The sequence below is a fragment of the Pristiophorus japonicus genome, chromosome 4 (assembly GCF_044704955.1).
Source record: "Pristiophorus japonicus isolate sPriJap1 chromosome 4, sPriJap1.hap1, whole genome shotgun sequence".
Taxonomy (NCBI): domain Eukaryota; kingdom Metazoa; phylum Chordata; class Chondrichthyes; family Pristiophoridae; genus Pristiophorus; species Pristiophorus japonicus.
Window position 1 is genome coordinate 9,278,030 of NC_091980.1, and position 25,212 is coordinate 9,303,241.

The 25,212-nt window shown below is 50.1% G+C and overlaps 1 protein-coding gene across 4 annotated transcripts in view; it reads right to left on the bottom strand.

The window, feature by feature from the left end:
- The window catches only part of anxa6 (annexin A6), a 149,693-nt gene that overhangs the window by 53,502 nt on the left and 70,979 nt on the right, over positions 1 to 25,212 (bottom strand). For all 4 annotated transcript variants that reach the window (XM_070878000.1, XM_070877997.1, XM_070877999.1 and 1 more), the window contains exons 5-8: positions 14,814 to 14,927; positions 11,736 to 11,826; positions 9,599 to 9,678; positions 6,029 to 6,085 (exon numbers count right to left, since the gene is read on the bottom strand). In XM_070878000.1, the coding sequence (XP_070734101.1) occupies positions 6,029 to 6,085; positions 9,599 to 9,678; positions 11,736 to 11,826; positions 14,814 to 14,927 (342 nt within the window). The remainder of the gene's footprint in view (positions 1 to 6,028; positions 6,086 to 9,598; positions 9,679 to 11,735; positions 11,827 to 14,813; positions 14,928 to 25,212) is intronic.

Below are 25,212 nucleotides of genomic sequence, written 5' to 3' on the forward strand. Positions count from 1 at the left end.
GTTGATCCAGTATTTCTTGATATGTCAGTCCCGCCATCCCGGGAATCAGTCTGGTGAACCTTCGCTGCACTCCCTCAATAGCAAGAATGTCCTTCCAATGATGATGAGGGTTTTATTAAACGGTATCCCAGTACACATGGAGCTGAACACTGGGGCCAGCCAGTCACTCATGGGCGTTCAGCAATTGAGAAGCTATGGCCACTTAAAGCCAGTAGACCCAAATTAGCACGTATTGAGACACAATTACGGACTTACACTAAAGAAATCATTCCGGTGCTAGGCAGTGCAATGTTGGCTGTCACACACAATGGGTTAGTGAATCGGCTGCCGCTCTGGATTGTCCAGGACAATGGTCCCGCACTGTTGGGGAGGAGCTGGTTAGCCGAGATGAACTGGAAATGGGGGGATGTTCACGCAATGTCATCTGTGGAGCGAAATTCGTGCTCACAAGTCCACCAACAATTCGATTCACTATTCCAACCTGGCATTGTGACTTTCAAAGGCACTAAAGTAGTGATACACATCACCCCGGACGCCAGCCCAGTGCACCACAAAGCCAGAGCGGTGCCGTATGTGACGTGGGAAAAGATCGAGAGCGAATTGGACTGGCTGTTGAGAGAGGGCATCATCTCGCCTGTTGAATTCAGTGACTGGGCGAGCCCCATCATTCCCATCCTAAAGGCGGATGGCTCTGTCAGGGTCTGTGGTGACTACAAGGCCACCATCAATCGGGTGTCCCTACAAGATCAATACCCGCTCCCGAGAGCGGAGGACCTCTTCGCCACGCTGGCAGGCGGCAAGCTGTTCACCAAGTTGGACATTACTTCAGCCTATTTGACCCCGGAACTGGCCGACAAATCTAAACTACTGACCACTATCACCACGCACAAGGGACTGTTTGTTTATAACAGGTACCCGTTTGGCATTCGATCAGCGGCCACGATTTTTCAACGAAACATGGAAAGCCTGCTTAAATCCATTCCTGGAACGATCATATTCCAGGACGACATCCTCATCACGGGTTGAGACACCGAGGAACACCTCCACAACTTGGAGGAGGTGCTGACTGGACCGGGTAGGCCTACGACTTAAGAAGTCTAAATGTGTGTTCTTAGCTCCTGAGGTTGAGTTTCTGGGCAGGAGGGTTGCTGCACATGGGATTCAGCCTACCGAATCCAAAACAGAGGCCATTCGACGAGCACCCAGGCCCTGCAACACATCAGAGTTGCGTTCATTCCTGGGACTGTTGACCTATTTCGGGAACTTTCTGCCGAACTTGAGCACGTTGTTGGAGCCGCTACACGTGCTCCTGCGTAAGGGTTGCGATTGGTTTTGGGGCGACTGTCAGGAACGGGCTTTTGATCGGGTGCGAAACCTACTTTGTTCAAACAAGTTGTTGACCCTGTAGGACCCCTGTAAAAAATTGGTTCTGACATGTGATGCATCGTCCTATGGGGTTGGGTGCGTGTTGCAGCAGGGCAATGCTGAGGGTGAACTACAACCTGTGGCTTATGCCTCCAGGTCGCTCTCTCAAGCAGAACAGGGATATGGGATGGTCGAGAAGGAAGCGCTTGCATGTGTCTATGGTGTAAAAAAATGCATCAGTACCTCTTTGGTAGGAAGTTTGAATTAGAGATGGACCACAAGATATTAACATCCCTGTTGTCAGACAGCAAGGCTATCAATGCCAACGCATCAGCTCGCATACAGCGATGGGCTCTCACACTGGCTGCTTATAACTACTCCATCCGGCACCGGCCCGGCACTGAAAATTGCGCTGACGCGCTCAGCAGACTTCCACTGGCCACCACTGAGGGGGCAGCGGAACAAAGCGCTGAGATGGTCATGGCTGTCGATGCCTTTGACAGCGCAGGCTCCCCCATGACAGCCCACCAGATCAAAATCTGGACAAACAGAGATCCCCTCCTATCCCTGATTAAGAAATGTGTCCTGACTGGGGATTGGGCACCCGCACACGGAGCATGCCCTGAGGAGGTCAGACCGTTCCACAGACAGATGGATGAGCTCTCCATCCAAGCTGACTGCCTACTATGGGGCAGCCGGGTAGTTATGCCCCAGAAGGGCAGGGAGGCATTAATCAGGGAACTCCACAGCGAGCACCCAGGCATTGTGCTGATGAAGGCCATTGCCTAGTCACCCGTTTGGTGGCCTGGTATCGATTCAGACCTGGAACACTGTGTTCACAGGTGCACGACGTGTGCCCGGCTGGGTAATGCCCCCAGGGAGGCCCCGCTCAGCCTGTGCCCTGGCCCACCAGGGAATGGTCACGCATTCATGTTGACTACACGGGCCCGTTCATGGGAACGATGTTCCTTATTGTGGTAGATGCGTACTCGAAATGGATCGAGTGCATCATTCTGAATTCATGCATGTCATCTACCACCGTGGAAAGCCTACGTGCGATCTTTGCAACCCATGGCTTGCCAGACATCTTTGTTAGTGATAATGGCCCATGTTTCACAAGCTACGAATTCCGAGAGTTTATCTCGGGCAATGGCATCAACCACGTCAGGACTGTGCCGTTCAAGCCGGCCTCCAATGGCCAGGCGGAACGTGCAGTCCAAATCATTAAGCCTGGTATGCTCAGGATTCAAGGACCCTCCCTACAATGCCGCCTATCGCGTCTCCTGCTGGCCTATAGATCCCGACCACACTCATTCACGGGGGTCCCGCCCACAGAGCTACTAATGAAACAGACACTCAAAACTCGGTTGTCCCTCATCCATCCAGTCCTGACCGCATAGTTGAGGGCAAGCGCAAGTCACAAAAAGAGTACCATGACCGTAATTCGAGGGGGAGATGTATGGAAATAAATGATCCTGTATTCGTCCTCAATCACGCCATGGGGCCCAAATGGCTTGAGGGCACTGTAATTGACAAAGAGGGGAATAGGGTCATCATGGTAAAACTCAACAATGGTCAGATATGCTGTAAGCATCTGGACCAAGAAACAAAAAGGTTCAGCATCGACACGGAGGAACCTGAAGAAGTCCATGAGATGGAGCTCACAACACCGCCAGTGACCGAGCAACAAGAGCAATCAGAAGAATGCACAGTCCCTGCGGTCAGCCCGGACAGGCCGGAATCACCACAGGTGACAGACACTCACGTCAGTGTCCAACAACCAGAGCCCCAACTGCGGCGCTCCACGAGGGAGCGTAGACCACCTGAAAGACTAAACCTATGATCCCAATAAGTTCTTATTGGGGGGGGGGGTGGGGAAGGTTATGTCATGTATGTAATCACAATGTAACACCACTGTATTACTGTATACACTCAACCTAAAGGCACACCTTGACCACACAGGTATAAAGAGGTCCCACGCAGGGTCATTGCTTTTAGAGTCCTGTGAATAAAGAGTTAAGGTCACAGAGTGACCTTGTCCCCAGAATGTACCTCGTGTGGCTTCATACTATAGAGTAAGGACTTTTTACAATTTCAAACACCTCGATCAGATCTCACCTCAATCTCTCACGTTCGAGGGAATACAAGCCGTGTTTATGCAACCAGTCCTCATACTTTAATCCTTTTCGATGAGATCTTAAACAGATGTGCGTCTGTCTGTTCCGGTGAATGTTAAAGATCCCAAGGAGCTATTGGAGGAAAACCAGGGCAGTTCACCCCAGTGTACTGTCCAAAAGTTATCTCTATGCTGACACTCAAGTGCAGTACTGAGGGAGCGCCGCACTGTCGGAGGGGCAGTACTGAGGGAGCACTGCACTGTCGGAGGGTCAGTACTGAGGGAGCGCCGCACTGTCGGAGGGGCAGTACTGTGGGAGCGCCGCACTGTCGGAGGGGCAGTACTGAGGGAGCGCCGCACTGTCGGAGGGGCAGTACTGAGGGAGCGCCGCACTGTCGGAGGGGCCGTACTGAGGGAGCGCCGCACTGTCGGAGGGGCCGTACTGAGGGAGCGCCGCACTGTCAGAGGGGCAGTACTGGGGGAGTGCTGCACTGTCGGAGGGGCGGTACTGAGGGAGCGCCGCACTGTCGGAGGGGCAGTACTGAGGGAGCGCCGCACTGTCGGAGGGGCAGTACTGAGGGAGCGGCGCACTGTCGGAGGGGCAGTACTGAGGGAGCGTTGCACTGTCGAAGGGGCAGCACTAAGGGAGCGCCGCACTGTCGGAGGGGCGGTACTGAGGGAGCGCTGCACTGTCGGAGGGGCAGTACTGAGGGAGCGCCGCACTGTCGGAGGGGCAGTACTGGGGGAGTGCTGCACTGTCGGAGGGGCGGTACTGAGGGAGCGCTGCTGTGCCGGAAGTGCCGCCTTTCGGATGAGACATTAAGCCGAGGCCCCGTCTGCTCTCTCAGGTGGATGTAAAAGATCCCATGGCACTATTTCGAAGAAGAGCAGGGGAGTTCTTCCCTGGGGCCAATGTTTATCCCTCAGTCACCATCACTAAAAACAGATTATCTGGTCATTATCACATTGCTGTTTGTGGGAGCTTGCTCTGAGTAAATTTGTTGCCGCGATTCCGACATTACAACAGTGACTACACTTCATAGAATCACTATCACAGAATCTTACAGCACAGAATGAGGCCATTCAGCCCATCGTGCCTGTGCTGGCTCTTTGAAAAAGCTATCCAATTAGTTTCATTACCCAGTCTTATCCCCATAGCCCTCAATGTTTGCCATTCTAGTTTTTAACCAATTCCTTTTGAAAGTTACTGTTGACACTGCTTCCACTGCCCTTCCAGATCACCATAACTCGTTAAAAAAATTCTCCTCATCTCCCATGTGTTTTTTTCCCCCAATGACCTTAAATCTGGGTCCTGAGGTTACCAACCCTTCTACCACTGGAAACAGTCCCTCCTTATGTACTCGATCAAAATCCCTCATGATCTTGAACACCTCTATTAAATCTTCCCTTAACCTTCTCTGCTTCAAGGAGAACAACCGCAGCTTCTCCAGTCTATCCACGTAACTGAAGTCCCTCACCCCTGGAACTGTTCTGGTCAATCTCCTCTGCACCCTCTCCAAGGCCTTTACATCCTTCCTAGAGTGTGGTGCCCAGAATTGGACACAATACTCCAGCTGGGGCCTGACCAATGATTTATAAAGGTTTAGCAAAGCTTCCCCGCTTTTGTACTCGAAGCCCCTATTTATAAAGCCCAGGAGTGCTTGCGTCTTTTCAACAGCCTTCTTAACTTGCCCTGCCACCTTCAAATACTTGTGTACGTACACCCCCAGGCCTCCCTGTTCCTGCACCCCCTTTAGGATTGTACCCGTTAGTTATATTGCCTCTTCTTGCTCTTCCTACCAAAATGCATCACTTCAAGAAGTACTTCACTGGCTGTAAAGCGCTTTGGTACGTCCTGAGGTTGGGAAAGATGCTACAGAAATGCAGATTCTCTCTCTGGTCTGAAGATTGACTTTAGTACGTTCAGACTGGAGCTATACCCTCTGTTTTCTACACTGCCGCAGGGGCTGGCATTGTCATCATCTTAGGCGGTCCCTCGAAACATTGAAACATAGAAAATAGGTGCAGGAGCAGGCCATTCGGCCCTTCGAGCCTGCACCGCCATTCAATATGATCATGGCTGATCATGCAACTTCAGTATCCCATTCCTGCTTTCTCTCCATACCCCTTGATCCCTTTAGCCGTAAGGGCCACATCTAACTCCTTTTTGAATATATCTAACGAACTGGCCTCAACAACTTTCTGTGGTCGGGAATTCCACAGGCTCACCACTCTCTGGGTGAAGAAGTTTCTCCTCATCTTGGTCCTAAATGGCTTACCCCTTATCCTTAGACTGTGACCCCTGGTTCTGGACTTCCCCAACATCGGGAACATTCTTCCTGCGTCTAGCCTGTCCAAACGAGGATGACTTGCTTCCACGCCAATAAAAGGATGAGTTCACAGGTGTTTCAAATGAGGAACCTGAACTACGTCCTCATTGGTAAAACCCACCAATGTGGTCGGTGTTGAGGAGGTGGATGGTCATTCAGATGGAGATGTTTAGTCATTCGGCCCTAGTCAGGGTCCAATCATGTATTGTGAACCTACCTTTGCATCCTCGGCCACGAGATCTTCACTAACAACATCATCCTCTTCTCTGTCTCCCTAGAAAAGCACAAGGTTAATACACAGATTAATTTCTCACATCTTTCTTAAAACTCTAAGTGCATCACAGGAACAGAAGCTGGCCATTCAGCCCCTCTGCGGTCTCTAAATTGTCAGACTGCTTGTCCGACACCCAGTTCTGGATCAGCCGAGATTTTCTATAATTGAATATTTGGAAGACCATAGCCATTATTTTCGGTCCCAGCCACAAACTGCGTTCCTCAGCCCCCGACTCTATCCCTCTCCCCAACTCCTATCTAAGGCCGAACCAGACTGTTCGCAACTTGGGTGTCATATTTGACCGTGAAATGAGCTCTCGATCACATATCGACAGCATAACTAAAACCGTCTATTTCCACCTCCGTAACATCGCCCGCCTCCGCCCCTGCCTCAGCTCATCCGCTGCTGAAACCTTCATCCGTGCCTTTGTTACCTCTAGACTTGACTAGAGGTCTCCTGCCTTGCCTCCCACATTCGACCCTGCGTAAACTAGAGGTGATCCAAAACTCGGCAGCCCCGTGTCCTAGCTCGCACCATTTCATCATCATCATGTGCTCGCCGACCTACATTGGCTCCCAGTTAAGCAACACCTCGATTTCAAAATTCTCATTCTTGTTTTCAAATCCCTCCATGGCCTCGCCCCTCATTAACCTCCTCCAGCCCCACAACCCCCCAGAGATGTCTGCACTCCTCTAATTCTGCTCTCTTGAGCATCCCTGATTATAATCGCTCCACCATGCCTTGCCTTCTGTTGCCTGGGCCCCAAGCTCTGGAACTCCCTCCTTAAACCTCTCCACCTCTCTACCTCTCTACCTCTCTACCTCTCTACCTCTCTACCTCTCTACCTCTCTACCTCTCTACCTCTCTACCTCTCTACCTCTCTACCTCTCTACCTCTCTACCTCTCTACCTCTCTACCTCTCTACCTCTCTACCTCTCTACCTCTCTACCTCTCTACCTCTCTTTCCTCCTTTAAGACACTACTTAAACCATACCACTTTGACCAAGCTTTTGGTCACCTGCGCTAATTATGTGGCTTGGTGTCAAATTTTTACCACATAACACCCCTGTGATGCGCCTTGTGATGTTTCACTACTTAAGGCACTATATAAATACAAGTTTTGTTGTTGAGTTGTTCTACCATTCAATTAGATCATGGCTGATCTGTACCTCAAACCCATTTACCCACAACTGCTCCGTATCCCTTGATATCCTTCCCCAACACATTTCAATCAATCACATATTTTATGTGCACAATGCAGGTGGTCGTAAGTCCCTGGTTTGTGTTGTAGAAAAAGCAATTTTAGTTTACATATTCCACAGAATATCACCCTGTCGGTCACTGTATGCTAAAAACTATTTCCAAATTCAGGGCATCGCACTTTAGCAAGGATGTCGAGGCCTTGGAGAGGGTGCAGAGGAGGTTGACCAGAACGGTTCCAGGGATGAGGGACTTCAGTTACGTGGATAGACTGGAGAAGTTGGGGTTGTTCTCCTTGGAGCAGAGCAGGTTAATTTTGCTGTCCCTGCTTAGAAGAGGTTTGAGTTTTAAACATAAGAAAGTAAGTACCAGACTTGCAGAAGAGTAAAAGATGTAAAGCCTGCTGTACAATTGCCGTCAACGTGAACATCTTGGCAGCAGACAACTGGTCTTGGAGGGCAAAGAAACATCTAATTCTGTTTTGTTTTAAGCATTCAGTTTTTGGAATTCTTTCGGGTATTTGTAAACTTATAAATAGAGGAGTTCAAAAATGATGAAGGGATTTGACGGAGTAGTTGGGGAGAAACAGTTTCCAGTGGCAGGAGGGTCGGTAATCAGAGGGACCAGACAGATTTAACATAAGTGGCAAAAGAACCCGAGGGGGAAGATGAGGAAAAATTGTTTTCCGCAGCGAGTTGTTGTGGTCGGGAACGCGCTGTCCGAAAGGGCGGTGGGAGCAGATTCAATAGTAACTTCCAAAAGGGAATGGGATAAATACTGGGGGGGGGGTTTTTGGACTCGAGGGGAATTGAGGGATTTGGAGGTCGGGCAGAAAAATGGAGTTGAGGTCGAAGGTCAGCCATGATCTTATTGAATGACGGAGCAGGCTCGAGGGGCTGTATGGTCTACTCCTGCTCCTAATTCTTATGTTCTTACAATTTGTGCTGGGGCCTCAACTATTCATTACATTTATTAATGACTTAGATGACGCAATAGAGAATCATATATCCAAGTTTTCCGATGACACAAAGATTGGTGGTAAGCATTGTAGATGGACACATAACATTTGGAAGCACTGGTGGTTCAGGTTAGAAATAGGGGAAACTGAAACTAGGGGGCATTGTCTCAGAATAAGGGGCCGCCCATTTAAAACGGAAATGAGGAGGAATTTCTTCTCTCAGATGGTTGTAAACCTGTGGAATTCTCTTCCCCAGAGAGCTGTGGAGGCTGGGTCATTGAATATATTTAAGGCGGAGATAGACAGATTTTTGAGCTACAAGGGAGTAAAGGGTTATGGGGAGCGGGCGGGGAAGTGGAGCTGAGCCCATGATCAGATCAGCCAAGATCTCATTAAACGGCGGAGCAGGCTCGAGGGGCCGTATGGCCTACTCCTGCTCCTATTTCTTATCTTCTTATTACAAAGGGACATTGATCAATTAAGTGAGTGGGCAAAACTGTGCAGATGGATGTCAACACCGGTAAATGTGAGGTCATCTATTTTGGACCAATAAATGATAGATGCAAATATTATTTAAATGGTGAAAAGCTAGGAACAGCGGGCAGTCCAAATAGACTTAGGGGTCCGTGTACACAGATCACTAAAGTTTAGTAGTCAGGTACAAAAAAATAATCCAGAAGGCTAATGGAATGTGAGCCTTTATAACTGGAGGGTGAGAATATAAAGGGAGGAAGTTTTGCCACAGCTGTACAAAGCCCAGGTTAGACCACACCTGGAGCACTGTGTACAGTCTGGGCACCACACCTTAGCAAGGATATATTGGCCTTGGAAGGAACGCAGCACAGATTCACCAGAATGTTACCTGGGCTCCAAGGGTTAGATTGTGAGGGGACATTACACAAGCTAGGCTTGTACTGTATTCCCTGGAATATGGAAGGTTAAAGGGCGATCAGATTGAGATTTTTAGGTTATTGAAAGGAACGGATAGAGTAGATAGGGAGAAACTTTTTCCACTGGTGGGGAAGTCCAGGACAAGGGGACATAACGTTAAAATCAGAGCCAGGCCGTTCAGGAGAGAAGTTGGGAAATATTTTTTCACATAAAGGGTGGGAGAAGTGTGGGGCTCTAGCTAGCTCGATTACTTTTAAATCTGAGAATGGTAGATTTTTGCGAGACATGGATATGAAGGGATGTGGAGCCGAGGATGGAGTTAGGTCGCAGATCAGTCATGGTCTCACTGAAAGGAGAAACAGGCTCGAGGGGCTGAATGGCCTCCTCCTGTTCCTGTGTACCTGCAAAATGATACGGTTTGAACACCTTATTCCTGCACACAGAACCACCAGTGTTGCCTTTACCTGAAGGAGCACCACGAGCATCTTCTTGAAGTGTCCAGAAGTGTCACCAACAATATCTGCTTCCAGGTCTGATTCATACACTGCACAGAACACAACATTAAATACAATTAGATACAAGGGAGAGACGATTTGCTTCAATACGCTTGTTCCTTTGTGATAGATCGACCCCGCCCACCCACCTCCTCCCCATATCCCTCACCCCCACCCACCCTCTCCCCATATCCCTCACCCCCACCCACCCACTCCCCATATCCCTCACCCCCACCCACCCTCTCCCCATATCCCTCAATCGCACCTTCTCCCCATATCCCTCACCCCCACCTTCTCCCCATATCCCTCACCCCCACCTTCTCCCCATATCCCTCAATCCCACACATTCCCCATATCCCTCAATCACATTTCTCTACAGAAAGACCTCTAGTTACCTCTCAAAAGCAACCCTATTGTGGGATAAGAAACCATGCACCATGGAGCCCATCTCTCCAAGAGTCCAGTCCTGATGCTCCGCCCAACATGGTGTGCAGGGCAGGATCGCCTATTTCCACCTCTGTAACATCGCCTGTCTCTGCCCCCTGCCTCAGCTCATCCGCTGCTGAAACCCTCATCCATGCCTTTGTTACCTCTCGACTTGACTATTCCAACACACTCCTGGGTGGCCTTCCACATTCTACCCGACGTAAACTAGAGATGATCCAAAACTCGGCTGCCCCGTGTCCTAACTCGCACCGAGTCCCGCTCACCCATCACCCCCTGTACTCGCTGTCCCGTGTCCTAACTCGCATCAAGTCCCGCTCACCCATCACCTCCTGTGCTCGCTGTCCCGTGTCCTAACTCGCACCAAGTCCCACTCACCCATCACCCCCTGTGCTCGCTGACCTACATTGGCTCCCGGTTAAGCAACATCCCGATTTCAAAATTCTCATCCTGGTTTTCAATTCCCTCCATGGCCTCGTCCCTCCCTATCTCTGTAATCTCCTCCAGCCCCACAACCCACCCACCCCCTCCCCCCGAGATCTCTGCGCTCCTCTAATTCTGCTCTTTTGAGCATCCCTGATTGTAATCCCTCAACCATCGGTGGCCGTGCCTTCTGTTGCCTGGGCCCCAAGTTCTGGAACTCCCTCCCTAAACCTCTCCGCCTCTCTACCTCTCTTTCCTCCTTCAAGACGCTATTTAAAACCTACCTCTTTGACCAAGCTTGTGGTCACCTGCCCTAATTTCTCCTTATGCGGCACTCCTGTGAAGTGCTTTGGGATGTTTCACTTCATTAAAGGCGCTATATAAATACAAGTTGTTGCTGATGATGGATCAGCTGACCTTTCCCTGCCCGTTGGTTTGGTTTTGGAGTAGTTTACAATTGCTTTAACAGAGAGCCGCCAAAGACAGAATGGGCTAAATGGCCTCCATCCTACTGACAATTCCTGTGTACACTCACACACAATAACAGCCCCTCGGGCAAGGAGGGGGTCCCATTGTACCCCAGTATGAGTCAACAGATGGGGGGGTAGGTGAGGGGGCTGTGGGTAAACCACCAACAACCTTCATTTATATAGTGCCTTTAACATAGTACAACTTCCTAAGGCGCTTCACAGGAGCATAATCAAACACAATTTGACACCGAGCCACGTCAGATGTTCGGGCAAGGTGACCAAAAGCTCGGTCAAAGGGATAGATTTTAAGGAGCAGCTTCAAGGAGGAGCGAAGTGCAGATACAGAGAGGTTTAGGGAGGGAGTTCCAGAGCTCGGGGCCCAGGTAGCTGAACGCACGGCCGCTGATGGTGGAGCGATGGAAATTGCGGATGCACAAGAGGGCAGAGCTGGAGCAGTGCAGATATCTCGAGAGGTTGTGGGTCTGGAGGAGATTACAGAGATAGGGAGGGGCGAGGGACATGGAGGGATTTGTAAAGTGAGAATTTTGAAATCGAGGAGTTGCCGGACCGGGAGCCAAGGTAGGTCAACGAGCACAGGGGGTGATGGGTGATGGGTGAGTGGGACTTCGTGCGAGTTAGGACACAGGGCAGTGAGCACAGGGGGTGATGGGTGAGCAGGACTTGGTGCAAGTTAGGACACAGGGCAGCAGAGTTTTGGATGAGTTGAGCTTTCAATAACACAGGCAGTATTGTCAGTACTTTAACTCCACCTTCTTTGTAAGCTTTAGTCAGCTCATGGATCTGCCTGTTGTTTCTGGATGCGAGTATTTCAATCACACAGCTCTCGTCAGTTCCAAGACCCTGCCAAGGGAAAGAGAGACATTAAAAATGGGTGCGCTCCCTCGCTGGATTGGGCATTTCTCCAGTGAGTGGCTCAGCCACACGGACAGGATTGGTTCCAGGTTCGGTTCCCGACTCCCCCTGCTCTTCTTCAAAATAATGCCATGGCATCTTCAATATCCACCCGACAGGGTAGACGGGGCCTCGGTTTAAGGTCTCATTCGAAAGAGAGTGCAACGCTCCCTCAGTACTGCCCCTCCGACACTCCAGCATTCCCTCAGTAATGCTGCTCCGACAGTGCGGTGCTCTCTCAATACTGCCCCTCCGACAGTGCGGTGCTCCCTCAGTACTGCCCCTCCAACAGTGCGGTATTCCCTCAGTACTGCCCCTCCGACAGTGCGGTGCTCCCTCAGTACTGCACCTCCGACAGTGCAGCATTCCCTCAGTACTGCCCCTCCGACAGTGGGGCGCTCCCTCAGCACTGCCCCTCCGACAGTGCAGCATTCCCTCACTACTGCCCCTCCGACAGTGCGGCGCTCCCTCAGCACTGCCCCTCCGACAGTGCAGCGCTCCCTCAGCACTGCCCCTCCGACAGTGCGGCGCTCCCTAAGTACTGCCCCTCCGACAGTGTGGCATTCCCTCAGTACTGCCCCTCCGACAGTGCAGCGCTCCCTCAGTACTGCCCCTCCGACAGTGCTGCGCTCCCTCAGTACTGTCTCTCCGACAGTGCTGCGCTCCCTCAGTACTGTCTCTCAGACAGTGCGGTACTCCCTCAGTACTCCCCCTCTGACAGTGCGGTGCTCCCTCAGTACTGCCCCTCCGACAGTGCGGTGCTCCCTCAGTACTGCCTCTCCGACAGTGCGGCGCTCCCTCAGTACTGCCCCTCCAACAGTGCGGTGCTCCCTCAGTACTGCCCCTCCGACAGTGCAGCGCTCCCTCAGTACTGCCCCTCCGACAGTGCGGTGCTCCCTCAGTACTGCCCCTCCGACAGTGTAGCTTTCTCTCAGTACTGCCCCTCCAACAGTACGGTGCTCCCTCAATACTGCCCCTCCGACAGTGCAGCACTCCCTCAGTACTGCACCGAGAGGGTCAGCCCGGTATATGTGCCTCAAATCTCTGGAGTGTCTTAAAGTGTTTTGGGTCATCCTAAGGCTTGAAAGAAATACAAGTTCTTTCTTGTTACTGTTAAGTGAACGTTATCAGTGAACCATTTGGGTTTTTACTTGTAATTGTTCTCCGCATACCAACCCACAAACTTACATTCCTTGAATTCTAACCCACAACTTGCCGTGGTGGAATTTGAAGTCAAGGCTTCCAGGTTGCTGGTCTAGTACCAAAACCGTTGGGTTGAGTGGCTGGGTGGTCTGCCGTGTCAAATCGCTTGTCTTAATTAAAAGAAACAAATTGCATTTCTATAATATCTTTCACGATCTCAGGACATCTCAAAGAGCTTTACAGCCAATGAAGTACTTTTGGGGTATAGTCACTGTTGTAATGTGGGAAACGCAGCAGCCAAATTGCGCACAGCAAGCTCCCACACACCGCAATGTGATGATGACCAGATAATCTATTTTTGCTGACATTGATTGCGGGATAAACATTGGCCCTGGGACACCGGGGATAACTCCCCTGCTCTTCTTCGAAATCGTGCCACGGGATCTTCTACATCCACCTGAGAGGGCAGACGGGGCCTCGGTTTAACGTCTCAATCAAAAGACGGCACCTCCGACAGTGCAGCACTCCCTCAGCACTGGATTTATGTGCTCAAGTTCCTGGAGTGGGGCTTGAGCTCGAAGGCGAGAATGCTGCCCACTGAGACACGGCTGACACACAAACTGGCACTCAACATTGACATTCACTTTTGGACAAATATTGAATGCAGAACAATAACTGTGCAGCGTTCTAGTCTCCATATTATAAAGGATATAAAGGCACTGCAGAAGGTGCAAAAAAGAGTTACTGCAATGATAGTAGAACTGAGAGGTTATACCCATCAGGAACGGCTGAATAGGCTGGGGCACTTTTCTGTAGAAAAGAGAAGGCGGAGGCGTGACCTGATAGAGGTCTTTAAAATTATGAACGGGTTCGATAGGGTAGACGGAGTGAAGATGTTTCAAGTTGTGGGGGGAGACCTGAACTCGGGGCCATCAATATAAGATAGTCACTAATCCACCTGAGAGAGCAGACGGAGTCTCCATTTAACGTCTCATCCAAAAGACTGCGGCATCACTCTCACTCTCCGAATCACAAGGTTGTGGCTTCAGGTCCCACTCCAGGAACTTGAGCACATAAATCTAGACTTACACTCCCAGTGCGGTGCTCCCTCAGTACTGCCCCTCCGACAGTGAGGCGCTCCCTCAGTACTGCCCCTCCGACAGTGCGGCGCTCCCTCAGTACTGCCCCTCCGACAGTGAGGCGCTCCCTCAGTACTGCCCCTCCGACAGTGCGGCGCTCCCTCAGAACTGTCCCTCCGACAGTGCGGCGCTCCCTCAGTACTGCCCCTCCGACAATGCGGCGCTCCCTCGGCACTGCCCCTCCGACAGTGTGGCGCTCCCTCGGCACTGCCACTCCGACAGTGCGGCGCTCCCTCGGCACTGCCACTCCGACAGTGCGGCGCTCCCTCGGTACTGCCCCTCCGACAGTGCGGCGCTCCCTCAGTACTGCCCCTCCGACAGTGCGGCGCTCCCTCAGTACTGCCCCTCCGACAGTGCGGCGCTCTCTCAGCACTGCCTCTCCGACAGTGCAGTGCTCCCTCAGCTCTGCCCCTCCCACAGTGCGGCGCTCCCTCAGTACTGCCCCTCCCACAGTGCGGCGCTCCCTCAGTACTGCCCCTCCGACAGTGCGGCGCTCCCTCAGTGCTGCCCCTCCGACAGTGCAGCGCTCCCTCAGTACTGCCCCTCCGACAGTGCGGCGCACCCTCAGCACTGTACCTCCGACAGTGCGGCACTCCCTCAGTACTGACCGCCTGACAATGCCTCAAGCCTATAAATATGCAAGTACACTTTTACCTGGATTGCACCTTTCAGCTCCTTGGCATCATACACCGCAGGAGGTTTTATCAGGCCAACGATCAGTGTCTCAAACTTTCCGGTTAGTTCATACTTCAAGTCGTCAATCAGATCCTGTGACACAGAAATCTCATCATTTTCTTCAAAAATACAATACAGTTTCCGAGCCCCTAGTGCCTCATGCCCGCTCTGCCATTCAACCAGATCGTGGCTGATCTGTATCTTAACTCCATCTACCCGCCTTGGTTCCATAACCCTTAATATCCTTATCCAACAATAATCTATCAATCTCCGTGTTGAAATTTTCAATTGAACCCCAGTCTCAACAGCTTTTTGGGGGGGAGAGAGTTCCAGATTTCCTTATCCTTTGTGTGAAGAAGTGCTTCCTGACATCATTGGTAATGCATTTTGCGGAGGGCTAACAAGGCAAGGGAATACACATTAAATGGTATGATATGGAAAAGTGTAGAGGAACAAAGGCACCTTGGAGTCCAGGTCTGCAGATCCTGATGGTAGCAGGACCGGTAGATAAGGTGGTTTAGAAGGCATATGGAATAATTGTCTTTATTCGTTGAGGCATTGAATACATAGAAACACAGAAAATAGGTGCAGGAGTAGGCCATTCGGCCCTTCGAGCCTGCACCACCATTCAATAAGATCATGGCTGGTCATGCAACTTCAGTACCCCATTCCTGCTTTCACTCCATACCCCTTGATCCCTTTTGCTGTAAGGGCCACATAAGAATTAGGAACAGGAGTAGACCATCTAGCCCCTCAAGCCTGCTCCGCCACTCAACAGGATCATGGCTGATCTGGCCGTGGACTCAGCTCCACTTACCCGCCCGCTCCCCATAACCCTTAATTCCCTTATTGGTTAAAAATCTATCTATCTGTGATTTGAATACATTCAATAAGCTAGCCTCAACTGCTTCCCTGGGCAGAGAATTCCACAGATTCACAACCCTCTGGGAGAAGAAATTCCTTCTCAACTCGGTTTTAAATTGGCTCCCCCGTAGTTTGAGGCTGTGCCCCCTAGTTCTAGTCTCCCCAACCAGTGGAAACAACCTCTCTGCCTCTATCTTGTCTATTCCTTTCATTATTTTAAATGTTTCTATAAGATCACCCCTCATCCTTCTGAACTCCAACGAGTAAAGACCCAGTCTACTCAATCTATCATCATAAGGTAACCCCCTCATCTCCGGAATTGTCTCTGTACCCCCTCCAAAGCCAGTATATCCTTCCTTAAGTAAGGTGACCAAAACTGCACGCAGTACTCCATTTGCGGTCTCACCAATACCCTGTACAGTTACAGCAGGACCTCCCTGCTTTTGTACTCCATCCCTCTCGCAATGAAGTCCAACATTCCATTCCCCTTCCTGATTACCTGCTGCACCTGCAAACTAACTTTTTGGGATTCATGCACAAGGACCCCCATGTCCCTCTGCACCGCAGCATGTTGTAATTTCTCCCCATTCAAATATATTCCCTTTTACTGTTTTTTTTCCCCCCAAGGTGGATAACCTCACATTTTCCAAAACTGTATTCCATCTGCCAAACCTTAGCCCATTCGCTTAACCTATCTAAATCTCTTTGCAGCCTCTCTGTGTCCTCTACACAACCCGCTTTCCCACTAATCTTTGTGTCATCTGCAAATTTTGTTACACTACACTCTGTCCCCTCTACCAGGTCACCTATGTATATTGTAAACAGTTGTGGTCCCAGCACCGATCCCTGTGGCACACCACTAACCACCGATTTCCAACCCGAAAAGGACCCATTTATCCCGACTCTCTGCTTTCTGTTCGCCAGCCAATTCTCTATCCATGCTAATACATTTCCTCTGACTCCGCGTACCTTTATCTTCTGCAGTAACCTTTTGTGTGGCACCTTATCGAATGCCTTTTGGAAATCTAAATACACCACATCCATCGGTACACCTCTATCCACCATGCTCGTTATATCCTCAAAGAATTCCAGTAAATTAGTTAAACATGATTTCCCCTTCATGAATCCATGTTGCGTCTGCTTGATTGCACTATTCCTATCCAGATGTCCCGCTATTTCTTCCTTAATGATAGCTTCAAGCATTTTCCCCACTACAGATGTTAAACTAACCAGCCTATAGTTACCTGCCTTTTGTCTGCCCCTTTTTTAAACAGAGGCGTTACATTAGCTGCTTTCTCTTTTGAATATATCTGACGAACTGGCCTCAACAACTTTCTGTGGTAGAGAATTCCACAGGTTCACAATTCTCTGAGTGAAGAAGTTTCTCTTCATCTCAGTCCTAAATGGCTTACCCCCTCCAAGAGCAAGGAGGTTAGGCTTGAACTGGAAAAACACTATTTAGGCCACAGCTGGAGCACTGCGTGCAGTTCTGGTCACCACATTACAGGAAATATGTGATTACACTGGAGAGGGTACAGAGGAGATTTACAAGGATGTTGCCTGGACTGGGGAATTTTATTATGACGAAAGATTGGATAGGCTGCAGTTCAGAGGAGGCTGAGGGGGAGACCTCATTGAGGTGTATAAAATTATGAGGGGCCTGGATAGAGTAGATAGGAAGGACCTATTTCCCTTAGCAGAGCAGTCAATAACCAGGGGGCATAGATTTAAAGTAATTGGGGGGAGGTTTAGAGGGGATTTGAGGAGAAATTGTTTCCCCCAGAGGGTGGTGGGGGTCTGGAACTCACGGCCTGAAAGGGTGGTAGAGGCAGAAACTCTCACCACATTTAAAAAGTACTTGGATGTGCACCTGAAGTGCGGTAACCTGCAGGGCTATGGACCGAGAGCTGGAAAGTGGGATTAGGCTGGGTGGCTCTTTGTTGGCTGGTGCGGACACGATGGGCCGAATGGCCTCCTCCATGCTGTAAATTTCTATGATTCTATGATCACCCCTGAATGGCCTGGCTCTAATTTGAGAGTTATGCCCCCTTGTTCTTGCTATGTACTAATGCTTGGGGGTCACCAGAAACCAGAGGTCACCGCGATCGGAGGTCATCGGGCTGTACGCATGTGGCATGTGTGCTTGGTCACCTGTATATAAGCTGGGTGTCTTTGTCACACAGGTACTCATGGGTTGGAATAAAGATGGATCAGGTTGGACCTGTGTGAGTTTACAGTAACCAGACTCTTGAGTCATTACTATTGGCGACGAGGTAATTTAAGAACCTTCACATGCACAATGGGCACTGTTGGAATCCTGGAGAGATTCGTGGAGGGTGAGGATCGGGCAGATTTTGTCGACCGCCAAGATCAGTATTTTGTGGCCAACGGCATGGAGACAGAGGCCTCCGCAGTTAGGCGCAGGGCAGTTCTCCTCACCGTTTGTGGTCCGAAAATTGACGGCCTCATGAAGAATCTTCTCTCGCCTGTACGTCCGGCGGAAAAAGGGTACGAGGAATTGTGTACTTTGGTGGGTCACCATCTGAAGCCAAAAGAGGGGATCATCATATCACGCTACCGTTTCTACACGCATGTTCGTGCTGAGGGCCACGATGTGTCGGGGTTTGTCGCCGACCTGCGACATCTTGCTGAGCCGTGTAAGTTCAGGAACATGCCGGAAGACATGCTGCGTGATGTCTTCGAGATAGGCATCAGCCATGATGCGATCCTCAGGAAGCTGTTGGCCGCAGAGACACTGGATTTGAAAAAGGCAATCGCGACTGCCCAGGAAAGCATGCCGATGGATGATAATTTGAGGCAGATATCATCGACGAGTCGGAGTTCCGCGGCAAGTACTGTAAACAAGATGGTGTCGTCTTCGGGCAGAGCTGCTTTCGCGAAACCTGCCGCTGCTCAGAGCCCGCCAACTGGTTTGATCCAGATTTCACTCTGTTGGCGTTGTGGGGGCAATCATCGGTTTAGACAATACTCATACAATGGATGTTCAAAAGTAGGGCATCTTCACAGGATGTGTCCACAACAGAGCAAGTGTGGTGCGACTCACCAGGTGGTTGATGAGGACCAGTTCAGTGATGGCCCGGATACGCAACCCGAGGAGGAAGTGAATGGACTGTATTCGTTCCTGAGCAAGAGCCGGCCGCTAGTCGTTAATATGAAGTTGAATGGCGTGCCTGTATCAATGGAGCTGGACACGGGTGCGAGCCAGTCGATAATGAGCCAAAGGACATTCGACAAGCTGTGGGACACTAAGGCTGCAAAACCGAAGCTGAGTCCAGTCAATGCCAGCTTGCGTACTTACACTAAGGAACTCATATCAGTGCTCGGCAGTGCAGCACCGAGGTGTCATGTGACGGTGTGGTTCACGAGCTACCATTATGGATCATCCCAGGTAATGGTCCAATGCTGTTCGGCAGGAATTGGCTCGAGAAGATCAAGCTGAACTGGAATGATGTCAAGATGTTGTCCTCGGTGAATGATACTTCGTGTGCTCAAGTATTGAAAAAGTTTCCTTCTTTGTTTGAACCGGGCATTGGTAATTTTACAGGAGCCAAGATGCAGATTCACCTGGACTCCAATGCAAGGCCTGTCTATCACAAAGCTTGGTCTGTTCTGTACGTGATGAGGGAGAAGGTTGAAATTGAGCTCGACAGACTCCAGCGTGAAGGGATCATATCACCGGTCGAGTTTAACGAGTGGGCCAGTCCTATTGTTCCTGTGTTGAAGAGTGATAGCACTGTCAGGATTTGTGGAAACTATAAGTTTACGATTAACCGATTTTTGAAACAGGATCAATATCCGTTACCGAGGGCTGATGACCTGTTCGCCATGCTAGCTGGTAGAAAGTCATTCACGAAACTGGATCTGACGTCAGCCTATATGACACAGGAGCTTGTTGACACTTCACCTGCATCAACACCCACAAAGGACTGTTCGTCTACAACAGGTGTCCTTTTGGAATTAATTCGGCTGCAGCCATATTTAAGAGGAATATGGAGAGTTTACAGAAGTCCGTTCCTAGAACTGTCGTGTTTCAAGATGATGTTCTGGTCACAGGTTGTGACACTGCTGAACACCTGAACAATCTTGAAGAAGTCCTACAGCTTCTGGACAAAGTGGGACTCAGGCTGAAATGCTCGAAGTGTGTATTCATGGCACCTGAAGTCGAATTCTTCGGGAGGAAGATTGCTGCTGATGGCATCAGGCCCAATGATTCGAAAACCGAGGCCGTCAAAAATGCACCCAGGCTTCAGAATGTGACAGAGCTGCGTTCGTTCCTTGGGCTACTCAACTACTTTGGTAATTTCTTACCCAGATTGAGCACTTTACTAGAGCCACTGCATGTGTTACTAAGAAAAGGCGACAACTGGGTCTGGGGTGTGTCTCAAGATAGAGCCTTTGAGAAAGCCAAGAATCTGCTATGTTCAAACAAGTTGCTTGTTCATTATGATCCGCGTAAGCGCCTTGTATTGGCCTGTGATGCTTCATCATATGGGGTTGGCTGCTTTACTCCAACAAGCAACATTTGTTGCGTATGTTTCAAGAAGTCTGTCTAAAGTGGGACGAGCTTACAGTATGGTAGAGAAAGAAGCTTTTGCCTGTGTGTATGGGGTAAATAAAATGCATCAGTACCTGTTTGGTCTTCGTTTTGAACTAGAAACGGATCACAAGCCACTCATTTCATTGTTTGCGGAAAACAAAAGGTATTAATACCAATGCATCGTCCCACATTCAAAGGTGGGCGCTGACATTGTCTGCCTATGATTACGTCATCCATCATAGACCTGGTACTGAGAATTGTGCCGATGCACTGAATCGTCTGTCCTTGCCCTCAACTGAGATGGAGACGCCTCAACCTGCAGATCTGCTGTTAGTAATGGATGCTTTTGAGAGTGAAGGAACTCCTGTCACTGCTTAACAAGTTAGGATCTGGACCAGCCATGACCCTATTTTATCGGTTGTGAAAAGGTGTGTACTCAGTGGTGATTGGTCTGCCATACCTATGGAGATGCGTGAGGAGACCAAACCTTACAACCGTCGCAAGGATGAGCTGTCCATTCAGTCAGACTGTTCACTGTGGGGTAATCGTGTAATCATGCCCAAGAAAGGTAGAGAAAGATTTGCATGTGAACTTCACAGCACTCATCCTGGTATTGTCGTGATGAAGTCCATTGCTAGGTCTCATGTATGGTGGCCTGGAATTGACTCTGATCTGGAATCATGCGTGCATCAGTGCAATACTTGCATCCAGATAAGTAAAGTACCAGCAGAATCTCCGCTGAGTCATTGGTCATGGCCATCCAAACCATGGTGAGGATCCACATTGATTTTGCGGGCCCGTTCCTAGGAAAGATGTTTGTTGTCGTAGTAGGTGCATATTCTAAGTGGGTAGAGCGTGTTATTATATCATCCAACACGTCTACAGCTACTATTGAGAGCCTTCGTATCATGTTTGCTATTCATGGTTTGCCTGACATTGTTGTGAGCAACAACGGATCTTGCTTCACAAGTCTTGAGTTCCAGGAGTTCATGAAACACAATGGCATCAGACATGTGAGATCAGCTCATAGAAACATAGAAACATAGAAAATAGGTGCAGGAGTAGGCCATTCAGCCCTTCGAGCCTGCATCACCATTCAACAAGATCATGGCTCATCATTCCCTCAGTACCTCTTTCCTGCTTTCTCTCCATACCCCTTGATCCCTTTAACCGTAAGGGCCATATCTAACTCCCTCTTGAATATATCCAATGAACTGGCCTCAACAACTCTCTGCGGTAGGGAACTCCACAGATTAACAACTCTCTGAGTGAAGAAGTTTCTCCTCATCTCAGTCCTAAATGGCCTGCCCCTTATCCTAAGACTGTGTCCCCTGGTTCTGGACTTCCCCAACATCGGGAACATTCATCCTGCATCTAACCTGTCCAGTCCTGTCAGAATCTTATATGTTTCTTTGAGATCCCCTCTCATCCTTCTAAACTCCAGTGTATAAAGGACCAGTTGATCCAATCTCTCCTCATATGTCAGTCTCATCATCGCAGGAATCAGTCTGGTGAACCTTCGCTGCACTCCCTCAATAGCAAGAACTTCCTTCCTCAGATTAGGAGACCAAAACTGAACACAATATTCCAGGTGAGGCCTCACCAAGGCTCTGTACAGCTGCAGTAAGATCTCCCTGCTCCTATACGCAAATCCCCTCGCTATGAAGGCCAACATATCATTTTCCTTCTTCACCGCCTGCTGCACCTGCGTGTCTACTTTCAATGACTGATGTACCATGACACCCAGGTCTCGTTGCACCTCCCCTTTTCCTAATCTGCCGCCATTCAGATAATATTCTGCCTTCGTGTTTTTGCCCCCAAAGTGGATAACCTCACATTTATCCACATTATACTGCATCTGCCATGCGTTTGCCCACTCACCTAACCTGTCCAAGTCACCCTGCAGCCTCTTAGCATCCTCCTCACAGCTCACACCGCCACCCAGTTTAGTGTCATCTGCAAACTTGGAGATATTACATTCAATTCCTTCTAAATTATTAATGTTAATTGTAAATAGCTGGGGTCCCAGCACTGAGCCCTGAGGCACTCCACTAGTCACTGCCTGCCATTCTGAAAAGGACCCGTTTATCCCGACTCTCTGCTTCCTGTCTGCCAACCAGTTCTCTATCCACGTCAGTATATTACCCCCAACACCATGCGCTTTGATTTTGCACACCAATCTCTTGTGTGGGACCTTGTCAAAAGCCTTTTGAAAGTCCAAATACACCACATCCACTGGTTCTCCCTTGTCCACTCTACTAGTTACAGCCTCAAAAAATACCAGAAGATTTGTCAAGCATGATTTCCCTTTCATAAATCATGCTGACTTGTACTGATCCTGTCACTGCTTTCCAAATGCGCTGCTATTTCATCCTTAATAATGGATTCCAACATTTTCCCCATGACTGATGTCAGGCTAACTGGTCTTTAATTACCCATTTTCTTTCTCCCTCCTTTTTTAAACAGTGGTGTTACATTAGCTACCCTCCAGTCCATAGGAACTGATCCAGTCAAGCCTGCGTCTAATGGTCAAGCAGAGCGTGCTGTTCAAACGATCAAGCAAAGTATGAAATGTGTAACTCAGGGCTCACTGCAGAGACAGTTATCATGTATATTGCTCAGTTACAGGTCACGACCTCATACGCTTACTGAGGTTCCTCCTGCTGAACTACTGATGAAGAGAAATCTCAAGACCAGGTTTCTCTTGTTCATCCTGATTTGAATGATCGTGTTGAAAATAAACGTCAAAGTCAGCAATGGTGTCATGATCGTGTTGCTGTGTCACGTGACATCTGTGTCAACGATCCGGTTTATGTACTGAACTATGGTCAAGTGGATCGCCGGCAGTGTTACCGCCAAGGAGGGTAACAGAGTGTTTATTGTCGTGCTCAAGAATGGGCAAACATGCAGGAAACACCTTGACCAGGTTAAACTGCGGCACACGGATGAACTGGAACCGAGTGAGGAAGATGCAGTCAGTGACCAATCAACCATTGTTCACTCATCAGAGGACTCTGCTGACATTACTGACTCTGAACCTTCAGTCTCTGGTGTGGTCATGACCACTCCCGTCAGATCGGCTACTCAGCCCTCAGTCTCGACGGACTCAGAACGCCAAGGTTGAACTGAGACGATCAACTCGTGAGAGGAAAGCCCCAGACCGTCTTAATTTGTAAAAAGACTGTTGTTAAGATTTTAAAAGGGGGACGTTGTCATGTATTAATACTTGGGGGGGTCACCAGACACCAGAGGGCACTGCGATCGGAGGTCATCGAGCTGTACGCATGTGGCATGTGTGCTTGGTCACCTGTATATAAGCTGGGTGTCTTTGTCACGCTGGCACACTCGGGCTGGAATAAAGATAGATCAGGTTGCACCCGATGGGTTTACAGTAACCACACTCTTGAGTCATTACAGTTTTGGACTCCTCCCCCAGGGGAAATAACTTCTCTCTATCTACATCATCAAATCCTTTGATCATTTTAAACACCTTGAATAGATCACCCCATAATCTTCTATACTCAAGGGGATGCAAACCTTGTTTATACAACTGGGAAAGAGAAGGTTGAGGGGTGACCTCAGAGAAGTCCCTAAACTTATGAAAGGTTTTGAAAGAATAAATATAGAGCGAGCTTTTCCACTTGTGGGGAAGAACAAAACTAGAGGCCATCAATATAAGATAGTCAACAACAAACCAAACAGGGAATTCAGAAAAATCTTCTTCACCCGGAGAGCGGTGAGAATGTGGAACTTTTGTCACAGGGAGGGGTTGAGGCGAATAATATTGATGCATTTAAGGGGAGACTGGACAAGTGTATGGGGGAGAAGGGAATAGAGGGTTATGCGGATAGTTAGATGAGGAAAGACGGGGGAGGCTCGAGTGGAACATAAACGGTTGACGTGATCATCTACATGAAGATTTTCACGGCCAATGGAGTGAGAGAAAATCGGAGGTGAGAGAGATAGGAGAATAGAGGGGAAGGGGGCCGCGACAGAGCGGGGAGGGGGCGCGACAGAGCGGGGGAGGGGGGCGCGAGCGGACGGGGGCAGGGAGAGGGCGAGCGAATGGCGGGGAGGAAGAGCACGAGCGAGAGGATGGGAGAGCGCGAGCAGGGGTGTGTCCGAGCGGGGGGAGAGAGCGAACGGGGGGAAGAGTGAGAGAGCGCGGGGAGAGAGAGTGAGCGAGAGCGGGGGGAGAGAGCGAGAGCTAGGGGCGAGAGTGAGAGCGGGGGGGGAAAACAAGAGGGGGGGGAGAGCAAGAGCGGGGGGGGGAGAGCAAGAGGCGGGGGGGGAGAGCAAGAGCGGGGGGGGGGGGGGAGAGCGGGGGGGGAAAACAAGAGGGGGGGGGAGAGCGAGAGCGGGGGGGGAGAGCGGGGGGGGAGAGAGAAAGAGAGAGAGCGGGGGGAGGAGAGAGAGAGAGAGAGAGAGCGGGAGGAGAGAGAGAGAGAGAGAGAGCGGGGGGAGAGAGAGAGAGAGACAGCGGGGGAGAGAGAGAGAGAGAGCGGGGGGAGAGAGAGAGAGAGAGCGGGAGGAGAGAGAGAGAGAGAGAGAGAGAGAGAGAGAGAGAGAGCGGGGGGAGAGAGAGAGAGACAGCGGGGGAGAGAGAGAGAGAGAGCGGGGAGAGAGAGAGAGAGAGAGAGAGCGGGGGAGAGAGAGAGAGAGAGAGAGAGAGAGAGAGAGAGCGGGGGAGAGAGAGAGCGGGGGGAGAGAGAGAGAGAGAGAGAGTGGGGGGAGAGAGAGAGAGAGAGAGAGCGGGGGGGAGAGAGAGAGAGAGAGAGCGGGGGAGAGAGAGAGAGAGAGAGAGCGGGGGGGGAGAGAGAGAGAGAGGGAGAGCGGGGGGGGAGAGGGGGAGAGAGAGAGAGAGAGAGAGAGAGAGAGAGAGAGAGGAGAGAGCGGGGGGAGAGAGAGAGAGAGAGCGGGGGGAGAGAGAGAGAGGAGAGAGAGAGTGTGGGGAGA